The following is an 18,672-nucleotide window of genomic DNA, read 5'->3' on the forward strand; positions in this document are numbered from 1 at the left end:
GGAAAGCATACATACTTTCCAAGGAGCTTAGGAAAGCATACATACTTTATTTTATCCTCATAACAATCTTGTGAGGTGGGGTAAGCTGAGAGACAGAGAATGACTGACCCAAGTGTAGCACCCAGCGAGCTCCATGAGTGGGCGAGCATTTGAAATTAGTTCTCCCTCATCTGACACCCTGCCCATAATACCACACAGCTCTAGATGTGCTTGGAGGGCCTATGTGTATTTATAATCATGCCCTCCAAGTGTAAAGTGGGGGTTGTGGGTCTAATTTTAAGGGGGGAAATGAGAATGTGGGTAAAGAGAGCTAACCCCTACCTCATCTTGTTGAACTTGGCAATACCAGACAGGAAGGTTTTAAATCCACAGGTTCTCTTATCACATCCAATTTTACCCTAAGCTAGGCCTAGTGGCCATCATTGCATCTTGGGGTAGCAGAATGTCTAAGTTAATCACATATGGCATTAAGAGATACATGCTCTTCTCAGTCCTGAACTTACTACAGAAAAGTTTCCATCCTTGCTCACTCTCAATACCACGCGTAATTTTATAAACCTCTGTCACATACGTGATTAGCGATATTCTCCTTGGCATCCCAGTTGCTTTGGAGCATTAAAACTGCCTTTAATTTAATCCCTTTAAACACTCCAGACAATGCAAAAAAAAACCTCAGGTAGCAGAAATAAAGATACTGGCTAGCAGTATTAGATACTAGCCAATTGCACTTTAAAAAAAGGACAGCCTTATGGAAAAAAAAGAGAAGAAAACATAGCCAAGACCTCTATTATGCTAAATGAAGAATGTGCACAGGCTTCCCAAAACAATGGATCTCATCCGGACTTCCCAGTGTGCTATGATACAACCGTTACTACATTCTCCAGTTCAGGTAAAACCTTTTTTTGTAAAGCAGCAACTTCATTTTACTAGAATGAGCTTTTATCCAACCCTTTAATATCGTTGCCTCTTCTTAATTGCCAGATTGAATAATCACTTGGAATTCTTTGCCAGCTGCTATCATCAGTTTCTGCAATGTTATGCTCAGGCCCAACATAATGGGACTTATCAATCAAGTACCATTGAATGAACGGGAGAAATACAAGAGCACAACAGCATTCTTACCATTCCCATTCATTCAGTTGCACGCAGGGAAAAGAATTCACTGCGGTCAGGACCAGGGGTCATTTTGTAGAAAAAGAGCTGCAGGAACTCATTAGCACAACTCATTAGCATATGCCACACCCCTTGCCAGCACCGGAAGTGTGTCATTAGCATAACTGCCATTGCATATGCCACACCCCCTGACCTCACCTATCCTGGCTGTTTTGGACCCAGTCCTGGCCATTCAGGGATGAAATTGGGCCCAAAATGGCAAAAAGCAGCTGAAAATGGCTGAAAAGGGGCCCGAAATGGTCAGAACTGGGCAGCTGCTGAGCGGGAGAGTGATCCACCACCTGTCAGAGGCCTGATCCTGGCTGTTTTGGGACCAATCCTGGCTGTTTTAGGCCTGATCCTGGCCATTTTGGGCCCAATCCAGTCCAAAGGGGGCCCAAAAAGGGCCAAAAAGGGCCACCTGACATGTGACCTCTTTGGAGAACTACCGGAACTGCGTTCCCCCTCAAAATGAGCCCTGGTCAGGACTAAAGTCCAAGAGAATCCAAGTGGTCTTGTTGTTCTATGTACTGACTGAAATTGTGGGGAAAGGTAGGACGGAAGCACCTGTGTGTTTTCAAAAATATAAAATAAGGAGCTAGCGGAACCTGCCCAAAGGGCTTAGAATAGAATAAGGAAAAACTAAATCAATAATGTTACAGTAACACATTCTCTGTGGGAAGGAGTACATTTACGTTGCTGCAAGAAAAGGCTGATTCACACATTCACGTACTTCCACTTGATGGCTTAATGCCACAGATGAATATACTGCCTATACTGAAAAGTATTATGTCCAAGCAGGGTTCAGCCTAGGAAAGCTCATTTGTACATGCACGTTTTCATGCTGAAATCCAAGTCATTGCATGACTGATCATGCATTAGAGGTCTTAGGAATGAGAGCAGTGTAAGCTACAGAAAGATTTACCATACATCCAAATAGTGCCAGAAAGAATCACAGGAACCAATGCTTAAGTTCTGATGATCAGATTTGGAAACTTCAAGCAGTGCAGAAAGACTCAGACATGGGAACCCAATCAATGTTTTTATTCCACTCGGGGAAACAGAAGCAACAATAAATCTCCACTAAATATAGGAAGAAATTTGGGAGTACTCACATTCATACACAGAAGCAACTTGTCAAAATAATGTGGCTAATGGAGGAAAATTACCATCTGTGAGTCTGGGAAGTGGGACCTAAATTAATATAAAGAATTATGTCATCTGCTACGACACAAAACATAACTAATACACAAATATAATGAATGGCTGAAAGAAGAGAACATAGAACTTTCCTGTTCTCACTTCATAGCTGTGGAAGATGCAATTTCTTCAAACAAAGTAATGGCCATAAACGTCGAACATACTTCGGGAGAGCCGATCCCAAAGAAACCTGCAGGACTATTCAAGTTGTAAACTGTGATAAGAATACTAAAAGATTTCCATCAGAAACAAACTGTAGGAATTCACTGCTCACAGAGAATGGTTAAATATAAACATACGGGATAATACAACATCCATCCTATGACCCTAACCTGGCAAGTTCTGTAGGGAGATATAGGAGATTAAAAATTTGACAATTCATGCATGTAAAAAGTCTAAGAAAAATGTTCTGCTAGATCAGACCAAAAGTCTATCTAGTTTAGTACCCTGTTCCCTACAATGGCTGCAAACCTAAGGACATTTTCCGGGGATTAAGCCCGGTTGAATAACATGAGACTTACTTTCAAGTAGACCTGCTTAGGACTGCTTCCCAAAGGCCCCGGGGATGCTCACAAGGAAGGAAAGGCAAGAGTTCCCAATTATTCCCCCCTCCAAGCAATTGGTGTTCCAAGATCCACCATCTTTGAATATGGGGAGGTTTTATTCAGTCACCATGAATAATAGCTGTTGACAGGCAAATCTTACAGCATTTGTCTGGACTCGTTTTAAAAGTGACCTAAGCTAGTGGTCATCACTACATATTATGATGGGGAAATCTGTAAATTATTATGCATTGTATGTAGAAGTTAGTTTCATTTAAGGAGGTATAGGTATTGTCTAAATAAACAAACAGGGACCAAGACTGTTGGAGCAACAGTGGAGTCAATCTCAGATAAGATTACCAGCCAGCTCCCGTCTCCCTTGATTTTTAGCTTATCGCCACAGCTGCTACTGCCTTAAAGCAGTGGCCCCCAACCCCCCCGGGCCATGGACCAGTACCGGTCCGTGGCTTGCTAGCTACAGGGCCATGCACTAGCGCCAGCGAAGGGGTGGGAAGGCGAGCAGCGAGGCAGCCCGCTTCCCTGCTTGCCTCCCCGCTTTCCCACCTTCCGCACCGGCTGGGAACCCGGCAGCACCGGCGAAGCGGTAGGAAGGCAAGCAGCGAGGCAGCCCGCTTCCCCACATGCCTCCCCACTTCCCTGCCTGCCACGCCACCAGGAAGTCCAGTACCACTGGGAAAGGGCGGAAACGCAGCCCACTTCCCCGCTTGCTTCCCCGTCTGCAGCACCGCCAGGGAGCCCAGCAGCACAGGCAAAGGGGTGGGAAGGGGCGCAATTGTATCATCCCGAAACCATCCCATCCACCCCGGTCTGTGGAAAAATTGTCTTCCACAAAACCTGGTGCCAAAAAGATTGGGGTCCACTGCCTTAAAGCACTGCTGGCACAGCTCAAGCGGCCTGCGAGAGAAAAGACAGGCCCAAACCTAGCCCTCCCCAGTGAGGGAGCACCTAGAGGGGATCCATGTCTCTGCCCTCTTTCCTGGTGATGCTTCTCAGCCAAACTTCACACACCTGAAAGGAAGGCTGGTGGAAACACCGGGCTGGGAAGACCCAAATCATGGCTGGGAGTCAGGAGAGCAGGATGGACTCTGCCAGGATCCTAAGGGGAGGGAGTCCCTTTCTGCAAAACCACATTTACTTAAAATTAAAATGTGGAGAGTGATAATTCTAAGAGTCAGTGAAAACTTTCCCATCAATGTTCTTATAGGATGTTGGTAACAAAGCATCTTTTAGGAACAGCTGTTACCCAAGTATTATTTTCATCCATACCAATCACATTGCTAAGGGTTTGCATTAAAAGCAAAGTCATATTGACATTTCTAAAGAAACTTCATTTCAGTTTTGTACTCCCATGCAAAAAAAAAAAACTGTATAACACTGTATAACATATACAGTATGTCTAGCCAAGTACTCTGTTCGTCTTTCCTGCTCTCCATTTGTTTGCCTGCCCACTACTTCACAGGTAGATGTTGCATTTTTTCAGTACTCAGGTCTGCTTATCATTTCCCTCTTCAACTGTCTAAACTAAAAAGCAACTAAAAGCCTTTCCTTACCTGGAAGGAGTTCTCCAACTCCTTGATCATTTGGACTGCCCTTTCCTGCACCTTTTCTAACTCAAGCAGTACAATCCCAAGCAGAATTACAATGTGCTTAGAAGGTTAGGAGATCAGTGAATGACAGCCTTTTTTGAGATAGGTGTGACCAGAAATGTACACAATATTCCAGATGTGGCTGCATCACATAGAAGGCCATTACAATGCTCACAATTATATTTTCATCCCTTTTCATAATAATCCCATTCCCTACCACAGAAAGTGTCTTTTTCATTTCTGCCATATAGTAAATCAACACAGAGCTATATGCCGGTACCACAAATCTTCCTTGTATAGAGATTACAGTTTTAGACTAGGATCTGGGAGATCCAGGTTCAGATTTTCATTCTGCCATGGAAGCTCACCTGGTGACCTTGGCCCAGTCACCAACTCTCAGCCTAACCTACTTCACAGGGTTGTTGTGAGGAAATAATGGATGAGAAGAGAATGATGCAAGCTGCTTTGTGTCCCAGTTCAGGCCTCGCTACTCCCTAGCATACCCTTAGTACTGGCACATGTAACCTAGCAGGATGACAATGGGATTGAACATACAGAGCAGAGCTTATCCCAACCTGGACATGCCCTAAATGAAAAACTTAAAGATAAGGGAAGGTGGACCAAGTTGCCACACCCCAAAGAATGAACTGAACAGATGTTTCACATGGGTAGCCATGTTGGTCTGTAGTAGAAAAGAAGATTCAGGTCTAGTAGCACCTTAAAGACCAACTAGACTTCCAGGGAATGAGCTTTCAAGTCAAAGCTAATTACAACATGTATTATAGCCAGCTTCCTGACACTCTAATTTGCAATAACCCTCCCACTCTCTGCCTGAATTATAAAGACTTCTACTTTTTCCCATCCCTTGTATCTGATGAAGACAGCTTTGACACTTGAAAATTCATACCCTGGAAATTTAGTTGGCCTTTAAGGTGCTACTGGACCCAAATCTTGCTCCTGAACAGATGTGGGGAATTACTGGTGTGTGTGTTTGGGGGGGGGGATAAGATACAGAATCTTCCACTTACCACAACTTTTAAATTACCAAGAGGAGGGGGAAAGGCTCCTGAATCTTTACCTCAACAAGAAGAATGTGGGGCAGGGTTGCAAACCTATGACATCCAAATTCCCCAACATGGCTGAGTATGGCTACACTACTGGGTGACCACGCCTAGCCTACCTCACAAGGTTGTGAGACTAAAATGGAAGAGGCGGAAACAGTGTTGCAAACCACTTTACATCCCCCATGCAAAGAAATGTGGAGCATCACTATATAACAATAGCTACATTTACATGCCTCTCTTCTAGATAGATTAATGCCTCATTCAGAACAGTGAACAAAGTCAGCGTTGCTAATATCCTCACAATTCAGCTGGGGAGCTGGACTGAAAGGAGTGGCTTATGGAAGGCGACCTGCTGAGCTCATGGGCAGTGGTGGGATTCGAACCAACAGAGCGCTGATTCGCAACCCAACCACTTACCCGCTATACTACATGAATCAATCAGTAACTGAAAAAAGACAGCACTGTGGCTTGTCGCGGTGGATGGAGAGGAGGAGGAGAGCGGACGCACCGCAGCAGCCCCGGCTCACCTGACACAGGAGGTCCTGCAGGTAGCTGGCGCACGCCGCATAGGCGGCATGGTCCAGGTGGCCGGTGACGCTGTAGTAGCGCTCCAACAGGGCGGAGTCGCGCTGCGCGTCGCAGCACCCGAAGTCCGAGTATTGCACGCAGAAGACGAGCGGCCGCGGAGGCTTGAAGGGAGGCTTGAAGTCTAGGCACTGCGGGTGGCCCGACGCCGGCCTCGACAGCAGCGCAACCAGCGCTAAAAGGGACCAGGCCCGGCAGCCGGGGTCCCGCCGGCCGCTCCGCCTCAGGCTCTCCATCTTCCGCTGCGCTCAGGGAAGACGCGGCACCGGGGCTCGGCGGCTGGGCGCAGGGCGGCGGCGACGCCCGCCCGCCTCCTCCGACATGACTCCGCTCCTGCTCAGCCGCTTCCCGGGCTGCTGCAGCGCAATCCCCGCGCTCTCTCCCCCCGTGGCGCCCTTTTGCGCGGCGCCTCAGGCGCTCCCGGCGCCTGACTCTGAGCTGGGAGCGAAATGCGCGCAGCCCGCCTGTCCTCACGCACGAAGCACACTGTGGGGCGCGCTCGGCCCGAGGGGCGACTTCTCCGTTATGCCGCTCTTTCGCTTCCCGAAGCGCCTCCGCGCCACCCGAAAGCAGGGAGGGAAGGAGAACCCAGGCGCCGCCCTTAGTCTTGGGCGGGTAAACAGCGGCTGAAGCCGCGCCCGCTGAAGCGGTGGAGCGCCTGAGAAGGAGGCACGTGCTGGAGCTGCTGGCTGCTTTGCAGGGCCGGCAGCACATTTTAACGCTTGGCCGGGCTGAGCTCCAGACGGGTCCGGGCGCGCAGCCCTTGACGCTTATGAGGGTCATGCAGTGCCTGGAACGTGAAGGGAAGGACGGGCTGAGGAAAGATTCCTTCTGAACTGGGGCAAGCCGCAGACACGCAACAGCCGTTCGTCATTGGAAAGAGCGACGCTGCCTGATCGTAGCGTTGCCAGTTGGGAAACAGCTGGCGAGTTTGGGAAGGGCTGGGGAGCGGAGAGACCTCAGCAGGATATGATGCTGGGTAAAGCAGTCATTTTCTCCAGGGGAACAGATTTCTAGTCTGGAGGTCCGTTGTAAGTCTAAGAGCTCTCCAGGCCCTACTTTGAGGTTAGCAACCCTAGTTTATGCCGGGACATCCTCTCTCTTTAATCTTTAAAAAGAAGCCGTGGGGGACAGTCAACTTGAATTGGGGCTGTGGCGCTGCAAAGAAGGGGTCTACATTGAAAACTACCCTATAGGGGTCCTGTTAGACCTGATAACGAAACAAGACCGTAACTTCTCTTTGCTGGTCTTTTTCTCTACAAGAACTGCTGGCAATCCTGCATCAGAGGCAGATGGTCCTGATCAGGGAAGTAGTATTTTCTCTTCCCCAGCCTGGATGCCTTTGTGCAAACAGAATGGGGAGGGCTTCTTTTAAAGCTGCACTGCATGTGGGGGGGGGGAATCTGATCATGGATTCCCCAATGCTGTATTTCCTTTGGGCTTATATTTTCATGCATAGATCACAAGGAAGCTCTGGTGGGACTTTGCTTCAAGCCTCTGGATCTTATCAGCAGCTCTCTTATCTAGCTAAAACGTGACTCCTTCGCTCCTTATATTGTTGCAACTTCCCTTCCTCGTATGTTTTTCAGCTAGGCTAATGACACTCTGGCCCTGACCTGGATAGTCCAAACAAGCCTGATCTCAGAAGCTAAGTAGGGTCGGCCTTGGATAGTAATTGAATGGGGGAGACTTCTAAGGAAGACCTGTGTAGAGGCAGGCAATGGCAAACCACCTCTGTTAGTCTCTTGCTTGAAGGCCCCAGCACGGATTGCCATGTCAGCTATGACTTGACAGCACTTTCCACCACAAGCTGAACTCTGAGGGAACCAGAAAGCTACCTTTATCCTTGCATACTTCATCGTTGCCTTTCTCAACCTATCTGGCGTACACACTTAGAGCCAAAACAGATGAGATGCCTGACGCGTGGAGGACATGCGTTGGTTTCCCGCAAGGTTCCATGGGAAATGTAGTGAGAAAGAACCTCTGCCAGGGAGAAGAGGCGTCTCATCTAGTCCACTCAGCTCGCTCTTACCACCGCCAGCTCCCCTTGCTCCTCTAAAAGCACTCTGCAGCCAGAGGGAGCCAAGCACGCTGGTGGCAGCCAGAGGGACAAGGAGCCAATTGCAGCTGCCAGCTCCCTCTGACCTCTGCAGGCACAGTTGGCTCCTTCTCGCCACGGTCAGCACAATCGGCTCCCTCTGGCTGCAGAGTGCTTTTAGGGGAGCAAGGGGAGCTGGCAGCAGCAAGAGGGAGCCAAGCAGACTAGATGAGATGCCTAGAGAAAGATCCTTTGCTGGGGAGAAGAGGGATTCTCTCCCTCTTCTCCCTGACAGAGGTTCTTTCTCACTACACTTCCCGTGGAGCCTTGCAGGAAACCGACACGTGTCCTCCACGCGTCAGGCGTCTCATCTGTTTTGGCTCTTAGAGTCTGTCTACAAGGACTGAAGTTTCCTTCTGGTATTTCACAGCTCCTTCACACAGCTCCAGTGTATAGCCTTTGCTCTGCCACCTGCTCTGTCTTTTTAAACTACCCTTCCCACTTAACATTGCATCTCCCGACACGTGTTCCTCACATGTCAGATGTCTCATGTAGAGAGTCTCTTAGTCACATTCTAGGGTTTGTACATCCTGCCACGATGTTTTGTGAATTTCAGAGACGGAATCTAAATATCCTTGTCTTTACCCATATGTAGATGCTCATTCTTAATTTCAGATTTCTGACTAGACCTTACTTCATAACAGGGACAATCAATTTGCTTTGTTGCAAAGATATTACAGAGTTCAGCTGGCAAATAAATCTGTTATTGTCATATGAGTGAAAAGAAGTGATAGCCAACTACATCTGGAACAAATGTAGCAGAGCATGGCTCAGAGCTTTCTTGGAAGGGCAAAACTTTAACCTCAGTCTTCCCCAGAAGTTCAGTCTAAAACCTTTCCTTCCTTCTCCTGAAAGATTAACCCCCTGGGATGGAGCTGAAGTCTTCTAACTCTGCTCTCTGCACAACCATGGAAGATTTCAAGGCCTTCCAGAAGTGCCAGCCGCATTTTATTAGATATACCAACTATCTGGATAATAATTACTCAGCATAAGTGTAACGTAAGTATCATATTTGACATTTAGGTAGTCTTTGCATCCAGTCTTGGAGGACGAAGCATGTCGTGACAGGTGCTTTTGTTTCTGCCTCTATTGAAAGGATAAAGTGCCTTGCATAGAATGCATGTTTCTCAAGTAGCTGAAAAAATGACGGGGGGGCGGGAATGTGGTTAATAAAAACAAGCTAAAACCTGCTTCCATAAAGCATGTAATGACAGATGGAAAATCTTACTGCAATTAGACTTAAGGGTAAATTAATACAAAGGGGCCGCAGCAAAGCTTGGATTCCCGATGAACTTTTAATGGTAGCATAGGCAACAGCCATTCAGAAAGGACATCGCTGTCATAGGCAACAGACACGCCATCTCACAAATTATTTCTTGGACTTAAGTTGATTTAATTATGTTGGAGGAAAGTGAGACTAACAGTACTAGCCTAAGCAAAGTTAGAAACTTCTAAATTCATAGAAATCAGTGGGCTTTGGTGTAACTGTTTAAGAATGCACTGTAAATTGACTTAAACCAAGGTTGGCTACTTTGATCCTTATTGGGACTTTGTAAACTAATTTTATTACATGAGAAAGAAAGGAGGATGCTATGTGTTATGTAAGAATGGGGAAGACCCAAGCTTGTGATGGTTGCTCTGCTGTTTTTCCCATTTGTGGTATAACATGAGAGACGGCAGTGTAGTGGTTAAAGTGCTGGACTAGGATCTGAGAGATCCAAGTTCAAATCCCTACTCAGCCATTGCCATTGGATGATCCTGGGCCAGATACATTTGTCTCAGCCTAATCTACATTACAGGGTTGTTGTGAGGATAAAATGGAGGAGATGGGTCCCCATTGGAGAGAACTGAGGTATCCTGCTATATAAAAGGCAGGCCATATTGGCGACGACTCACTTTTTATCCTCACACAGGCGCATTGCTGATAACTCTGGCCTCGAGGCTTCAGCAAAGCACCTGCTTGCCACTGATAGGGGCATGCCGAATTGATGGCCTAAGCACTCCTCCCCATGCCTCCCCTCAGCACCCTCCTGCTCTGGCCTCCAGACCACTGCAAAGTGCCTGCTTGCTGCCAATTGGGGGCCTGCTGAATCAGTTTTCTAGAGCCCATTGTATTTTTTCACACAAGAGTTGCTGCTAGTAAATAAAATAACATGAAAGAGCCCTTGATAAGGGCCAGTTGTGATCCCATATAGCAGTGTTCTGCACTGCTTTAAACTGGTGGAATTCTTCCCTGGGATAGCAGATCCTAACATGAGCAAAACCCATCTACTAAGTCTTCCTAAAAGATTCTGAATATTAATAACATATACTCCCCCCCCCCACACACACACACTGCACACACAGACATGGGACTAATGTCAAAATCTGCAAGGAAAGTGCCATTTGGACCAGCCCCGACTAAACAGATTGTATCTTTGTCACAGCATCTGCGAGCGCACTGAAGCAAAGCCAGATAGAGTCCTTCACAGTTTTTGGAACGCTTTCTTGTAGCTTAGCTGTTCTGAGCAGCTACAAAGGATCTTAGTATGAATAATTCATCCAAGTGAACTAGGACAACCCCCTCCCCCCAAGATGCCTTATTGGACATTCATAACTGTTCGTAAAGCACTGTGTGTGCATGCACAGGCAGCCAAGAACGTTGCTTTCCTGGAGGTTCTTGGATCCAGTTTAAAATTTTAGCTCCTCTGTCAGCTAAAATAAGCTGCTGACATAGGTTTATCCATTAGTCTATGTCATCACTACACTATATAAAATCAATGACTTATGTTTTGGAAACAGTTCAGGAAGATGTTGGCTAAGAATCCTGGGTCTGAGCTTTCACTGATCTCCTGGCAGTAAATAAAACATATATTTTTATTTTTTTTATAAACATCTTGACATCCTCCTGCTGGCTTTTGATTTCTTCAAAACCTTTATTTGGTGAGTTTAAAAAAAAGCTATCATTGCTCTAGAACAGTGGTTCTCCAAGGGCATTGTAAGAGATTTTTTTTTAACAATGTCTAAACTTTTTATCATATGTGTAATAAGGCGAAGAGACTGCCTTCCCCCTAATCCAGAGCAACGCTAGATCCACTGTTTAATTAGATCATTTCAAATTTACATAACGAGCCATTAACTGAGCAAGAAGTAGTTCAACCTACAAAAAATACTTCTGAGAATCCCTTGTTTCCGTCCATATTCATTCATTGAGTTTTTAGTGGCCATTGGAAAATGTGAGATGCTGCTTACGCGCTGATCTTTAGGAACCATCTCCAAATGGCAAACCCAAAATACCATGGCAGACCAGTATTTTGGTTTCCCACCATTCATAAAAAGTCCCAAAGGATTTCATATACCTATAGTGTTCAACACCATTACATTTACAGAACTTTACAGAACTTTACAGTAAGTAAACAAGAAATGTAACATCTAACATCCGGCTCATATTCTTTTATTTATTACTGGTTTCCAAACAAGGTTCATATTTTTATGTGGTATAGTGGTTAGAGTGTCAGAACTAGGATCTGTGAGATCCAGGTTTGAATCCCCACTCAGCCACAAAAGCTTACTGGGTGACTTTAAGCCAGTCACACACACTTAGCTTAACCTATTTCAGGAAGTTGCTATAACGATAAAGTGAATGAAAGGAGAACAATGGAAGTGGCTTTGGGTCCCCATTGTGGAGAAAGGCATGGTTTAAATAAAATATATAAATAAATATTGTAAAAATATTTTCAGAGGAAGTTTATTTCGTTTTTGTTTCTGTTGCTCCAACATTACCAAAAAGGTTCCCAATGGTCCTTTCAAATACTCAGTGAATTCCCGTAGTCATTTAGAATAAACCGATGGATTCTAAAAAGTGTTCTCTGTCAAGGTTCTGAGATAAATATCTCACATTCTGCTTAGCAACTGTGCCTCCTTGGAGCATAAGTCATGTTCTACTCCCCCAACTAGTCCTCCAAGATCACCCAGAATCCCCTGTGCCATCAAACAGGGCTCTGGAACAATTTCCCATTTCCCACCACTCAGAGGAGGCAGAAGAATGAAAGACTTTTGCTCAAAGGAGCACAAAAGCATCAGCTGTTTCCAGGCACCCCTTGCATCTGGAAATAGTCCCCTGGAGCCTTTAGGGGAAATTTCCCATTTCTCATGCTTAAAGTACTCTGAGTTCTGCCATTTGGTGCCCCTTCCTGCAGGGGATAGGAGGTCATTCCAGATGCCCTTTGGACATCACATGGCTTTCTCTCATTTTCAAATTGGAGAAGCTGTGGAAGGAGCGGCGCATTTACTCTTTCAAGTTCCTTTTAGACCCGCCTGTGCCAACGGAGCTTACGGGAGTTCAAGAAAGCGATATTTTGCTCATTTAGCACAGCCACTATGGGGGGGCGGGGAATGGAGCTACAGTGGAGTTTCTTATGGACCCCCATAGCCTGCAGCCAGCCCCAGACCACCATATTGTGCATCTGTATGAATCTATAGAAATGTAAAGAGAAAGGCGATCAGTTTGTGACTGGGGTCTCATCTGTTTTGACCCTCAATTTGCCTCCAGGTCTTTTCTCCTTGTTTTACTTTCTGTCTGTCTTATTCCTCCCTTCCCTCCCAGTTTCCCCTCCCCTGCTTCCCCTTCCTCCCCACTTTCCATCTCTATCCCTTCCTACACTTCCCTTCCCTCTCTATTTTCCTGTCCTCTTTCCTCCAGTCCCACTTGCCTTACCTTCCATATGTGAGGGACCTCTGTCCTACACTTGCATTGTCTTTCTCCATTTTCTTCTCATGCTACTGCCCATGGTCTCTTGCCAATTCCTCCTCTGCATGGCACCGGCAAAGAGACTTGTGATTTTTCACTGCATACTACAAACCACTACAGATGGCTTTTCCACCTGTAGTAACCCTGTGGGTCCTCTTGCTTTAGCACAGGAACTTCAAGTCAGAACATTTTGGCAAGGCACAGGTTGCCAAATTCCAGGTGGCAGCTGAAGACCTCCCAGAATTACAACTCCTCTTCAAGCCACAGAGATCCGTTCCCCTGGAGAAAATGGCAGCTTTGGAGGGCGAACTTTATGGCGCTGTACCTTGCTGAGGTCCCTCCTGTCCCCCAACTTATTCAAGTTGTAATTCTGGGAGATCTCTAGCCACCATCTGGAGATCGACAACCCCACAAGCAACTGGAGTTTGCTTTTGTGAGGGGATAGAGATCCCTCTAAACCACTGGTCTTATATTTATCAAGGCAGACAAAAATTGGTAAAGAAAGAAGGAAAAGGTTTATTGAGAGTTTGCAGTTACATTTATACTTTCTCATAAGCAAAACAAATTTGCACAGACAAGCAAACAGAAATCAACAGAATTTTCAAATATCTGCAATTAATTTGAAAGAGTGACAGGTCAGCCTTAAAATGTAGCAGTTCATATAAACTTGAAAGTAATATCTAACACTAGTCTGACTCCCTTTGTTATCAACGAAGGTGATAGGAAGAAAACACTCTCAAGGCTGGGAAGGAGACGCTCTGGAAAAAGCTGCGGCCTTCAAAATTTCTTTCCTGGAGCCTGCTGTTAGCAAGTTACCTTAAACACTCCTCCTCCTTCTTCAGTGACCTTTTTATTACATTCTTTCTTAAACAATGCAGTAAAGTGAAAATATAAAGAAAGAAAAACATGAAGAGGGTGTAACAGCCAAGACCAACTTAATTTTCAGCTTCTGATGAGAGCTAGAAAATAGACACATGGCTTTTTTTTGAAAAATCCCTTAACAGTTTTTTAAAATTTTTATTGAACATTTAACAATATAGATACATAACAAAGAAGCAGTTCTTACTGTTACAGTAGTCTGTAACTTCTTTAACATGCTGAACCATAACTTTATCTATAGTCATTAGAGGAGTTTGTTCCTTATTACGTATTTTTTTACAGTTTTCTTTTTACAACAAAGAGGGAAAAGAGAGTTACTATACTTGATATTAAAACATAGGTAAGCTCTACATACTACACTTTTGTTTATGAATTTAGTATTGACTGGTCAATGGTATTTGTTGGATGCAAGTGGTTTGCTGTAATATACTCATTTTTCATAGAATCCTATTGTTTTTTCTTTTCCAAGAGAACATTGTATCCCTTAACAGTTTTTAAACCAGAATTCCTCATCGTACTCCATGCAAGGAGGAAAGGGAAGGGACCGAACCTCAAATGTAAGCATGTCGGGCTAATTCTGGTTTAATCTGAACGCTGCCTCAATAACTCTCGAACATTATACTGGCAATGATACTCACTGAGAAAATGGCACAGAAGAATCCCACTGTTGGAGCCATTTGCTGAGAAGCAACTTGGGACTTCATAGCCATGGAAGACTTCCTAGCCAATGCTAACAGAGGCTGAGTGCATCGGAAGTCCGTGGTGGTTTTATCAAAACACCATTTATAGTCGCATTCCAGATCCCACGGAATGGAAAAGGTAGTTCAGTTTCCCAACTGTAACTTGCAGCAAAAGAACACAGTCCATTGGAAAAAATATTTTCTGTGATGCTCTTAGAATGCTTCCTTTCGGTGTCCTGATCGTGTGCAGGCCAAGTTTTCCAAAGGATTGTTATCATCTTAAGACCTTTAATCAAAATATTTTTTCAAACATGTTCTTTCGTACATAATAATTGAACAGGAGAACATCACGGTAGATCATTCCCATGGCCTTTAACCAGCATCCTGTGAAACACAATACCTCCAGATTCTCCTATTAAACAATTTAACTGGATCCATCTTCCATTTTTTATGCACTGCTTGAAGCTATTTACCCCATACATATTTCACTTGCCCTGTTTTCTTTTGGCTAATCTGTTAGCTTGATCTACTCATCTTGGTTTATGATGGTTTACATTTCAACTCCTCCTCAGGGACAAAGATTATAATGTTAGTCACACCTTTCTCCCATGAAAGTGAGGCTCTCGATAAATGGCCACCATATCTCCCCATTACTCTTTGATCTTTCTATGGAAAGGCCTAGTTGTCTCCCCTTATTTTTCTAGTGCCAAGTGATTTAAGGGTTGCCTTTGAGTTCTTTGACATTATTCTTATGACAAACGGGAGATGCCCCTTCCACAGCTGTGTGTGTGAAGGATCTGATGTCAACTCTCATATCTTGAATTGCTTTCATCCAGCACAGGGCAGCCTGCTTTTAAATATCACCCATCAAACCATGTATACACCCTCAAAGACATTGTTTTCAGCAATTATTTAGAATTCGGTGAGGGGGCGGGGACAGAAGGCACTGCTATCTGCTAGTGAAAGAACTGGCTATGCCAATAGAATAAGAAATGGAGAAATAATAACTGTGGAAAATTATTAACTATCTAACATTTTTTAGCTGTTTATGGCATGCCCTACCTTGATAAAGGTGTCCCTTGCCTACATTTTACCATATACAAATACTGTTTTCATGGTAGTTGGGGGTGTGTGTGTGTGTGTGTGTGTGTGTGTGTGTGTGTGTGTGTGTGTGTGTGTGTGTGTGTGCGCGCGCGCGCGCGCGCGCGCGCGCGCGTGTGTGTGTGTGTGTTTTTCAAATGGGAATGGGTTTAAACTGTCATTGTCAGGGATTCCAGGATTTGAACTAGGAATCTCAATGTCTGTGCCTGTGATTTAGCCCACTAAGCTACGATGTCTTAAGCCTGATTCAAACATGACACTGACAGGGCAAACAGAGTGTTAAGGACTTGGTCATTGGTGTACTTGCCCTAAGATCACATGACCTCTGTTCTAGAACAAAGCTGAGTAAGGTTACCAACTCTGGGTTGGGAAATTCCTGGAGACTTGGGAGGTGGAGCCTACGGTGGGCAGGGTTTGGGGGGAAGAGGGTGCTCAGTGGGGTAGAAAATCATAGTATTCACCCACCAAACTCCAAAGCGGCCATTTTCTTCAGGGGAATCTACCTGATTCTGTCATCTGAAGATCCCTTGCAATTCTGGGAAATCTCCAGGCTCTGTGTGAAGGTTGGCAACCCTAAGGCTTAGAGACTGCTATGCCAGATCTTTTACTTGCTGCTCGTATTAACGTGGTTTTAAGCCATTTGTCATGCGGGTCCTCTTTATCTGTGGACTTAAAAACATTACAGCTCCCCGATGCAACTTTGCCTAGGTCCAATGTTTCATTTAAACTGTGTTGCTACTTGTTCGTTATCTAGCAACAGAAGCCCTGTTCACAAGTTACAGTGAATGCTTGTACAACTTACTGGGTATACTTGATCATTCTTTATATATGTGTTGGTCAATTCTCATTTTACATTCAATGCAAATACAGCTAAAGCTGTGGTTTAGACCCCACATTTTACCAGATGGCGGTCCTTAGGTTCATTTGTAAGGTAAACATTGTAGTAACGACACGAGACAAGATCTGGATGCAAAGTCTGACCCTCCAAAGATGGAGGTGAGAGTTATATTAGCTTGTATTCAAGAAGTCCCGGATGCCCAAATATGGTTATAGCAACAGTTACAAGTTACACATTCCATTCTCAGCCAACTAAGCAAAATATGCTGGGATCAGACTTTTGTCTTATCTAGGAAGCATAACGGAAAGAAAGGTACATCATGAGCTTCTGAGCATAGAAGAATATTACTTAGAGTGTATGGGAATGTTGTGCTCTGTGAATGATGAAAGATTTATTGTTACACATTTAAACTACTCCCTGAGTCTTCCCGTGTGGCATGCCAACTGACCAGGAGATCAGGAATGTAGAAATGTAAAGAGCAATTAATGGAGGCTGTGTGGCATGCCTACTCCGGCCTACAAAACATGTGTTGGTTCTTTCTCACAGATGTACATGCAGGATGTACATGCATTCACTGTAACTTGTGAACAGGGATAGAGTCAAATGCTGATCCTATGTCAGGTAGTCTGAACTCATTTGCCCATTGCCACTTTGCTTGTGGCAGTACAAACACCGCTCTTGCTTCTGTTGAAGTATTTGAACAACCGTGTCTTTCAGCAGTTTTTTTTAAAAAATCTGTTTATTTTGTGTATGTCATTATAGTAAATTCACATGGCAGAAAGACAACTGGTTCAGTTTGTAAATAAATAAAATGTTGTGTTGTGAAAGGATTAGAGAAGTAGGGCAGCATACAGAATTTAATTGCAAACACATCTGCTCCCTCCTTGCTAACCCATAGCAATTCTGATCTAATTACCACTCTTCATCTCAGCAAATGATGGACTTTCTAGCCTACTTGGAGTAGGGCAAAATGAGTCGGTTACCAAGGGGCTTAATCACATTGTTTTCCTTATTAAATTCTGTGATGGAAAACAGGACTCGAAATGTGGGACTATGAGCATACATTTCTATCATGCAACCGACCCTTATTATTTATAATCAGTCATTAATCCAGAAGCCCCTTTTTCTAAAACACTTAATTATGAAATAAACAAATAAGTCTGAGTGAATTTTTAACAGACGCTCAACTCTTCCATCACAAAGCAACAGCCAACTCTATACATTCTAATATACACAAATATCAGACAGGTCTCCTGAAATACGAACAGTTCATAAAAATTTGTTGCTCCTGCTACTCAAGAACCCACCAGCAGTACAGTCAGGAGGAGCGCATCCCTCCACCCCATCCAGGTCTGAGTACCCCCTGGCTTTCTGGATGAAGCTGCTAACTGAATTTCCCATGAGGTTGATAGGTGAGTCTGACGCCAGCATCTGTCCCTCTGCAGGACTGAAAACACTAACTTATTTCATACTGGCTAGTTATCACCAGTCAGATGGTAACTGCATTCAATCACTGCCAGGTTTGTCTGTATTTGAACCAAAAGCTTCAGAATGAAAGATGCATGTGTCATTGTTACTCTATTCCCTTGATATGCACAATTCTCCCTGGCAGCTGATGTCTGCTCTGTTTGTATCAAACGGATGCAAGGCACATGTTCTAAAAATACATGAGTTGACTATATGTTGGTTTAAAGAAATTCACTCCAAGGGAGTTGCACAGATCCCCCCCCCTTGTTAATTTCATTTAGGAGAGCTTATTGTAAATCAGAGAATACATGATTTTATCTCAGTCTCTTTATCTTTTATGTTTCATAGGCTGCTTCTTCCAGTCAGAGGTCTATTTTATAGATTTCTTTTAGTGTGCTCGATTGTTATTTGATGTTTTTTATGCCTCTTGTTTGGATTTAATGGCTTGTTTTTATATTAATTATGTTGTTTTTATATTGAGTGTTTATGATGTTTTTATATTGGATATTTATGATGTTTTCATATTGAGTGTTTACGATGTTTTTCTATTGGTGGCTTATGATATTTTTATATTGATTGTTTATGATGTTTTGGGGTGTTGTTTTTACTTGTAAGCTGCCTGAAGCAGGACTCTGGAGAGATGTCATATAAATTCCATAACCAAACAAAGAAATAATAAATAAGATCTAATGTGCTGTGGTGGATAGAGGATGGAAAAATGGGGCTGAAA

At 44.3% G+C, this 18,672-nt stretch overlaps 1 protein-coding gene across 1 annotated transcript in view; it reads right to left on the reverse strand.

Annotated features, from left to right (window-relative positions):
• The window catches only part of HHIPL1 (HHIP like 1), a 42,539-nt gene extending 35,836 nt beyond the window's left edge, over positions 1 to 6,703 (reverse strand). The window contains exon 1 of the mRNA XM_054969864.1: positions 6,093 to 6,703. Within this exon, the coding sequence (XP_054825839.1) occupies positions 6,093 to 6,386 (294 nt within the window). The 5' untranslated portion in view covers positions 6,387 to 6,703. The remainder of the gene's footprint in view (positions 1 to 6,092) is intronic.
• Between the last annotated feature and the right edge of the window lie 11,969 nt (positions 6,704 to 18,672).

This window comes from Eublepharis macularius, chromosome 2 (assembly GCF_028583425.1).
Source record: "Eublepharis macularius isolate TG4126 chromosome 2, MPM_Emac_v1.0, whole genome shotgun sequence".
Taxonomy (NCBI): domain Eukaryota; kingdom Metazoa; phylum Chordata; class Lepidosauria; order Squamata; family Eublepharidae; genus Eublepharis; species Eublepharis macularius.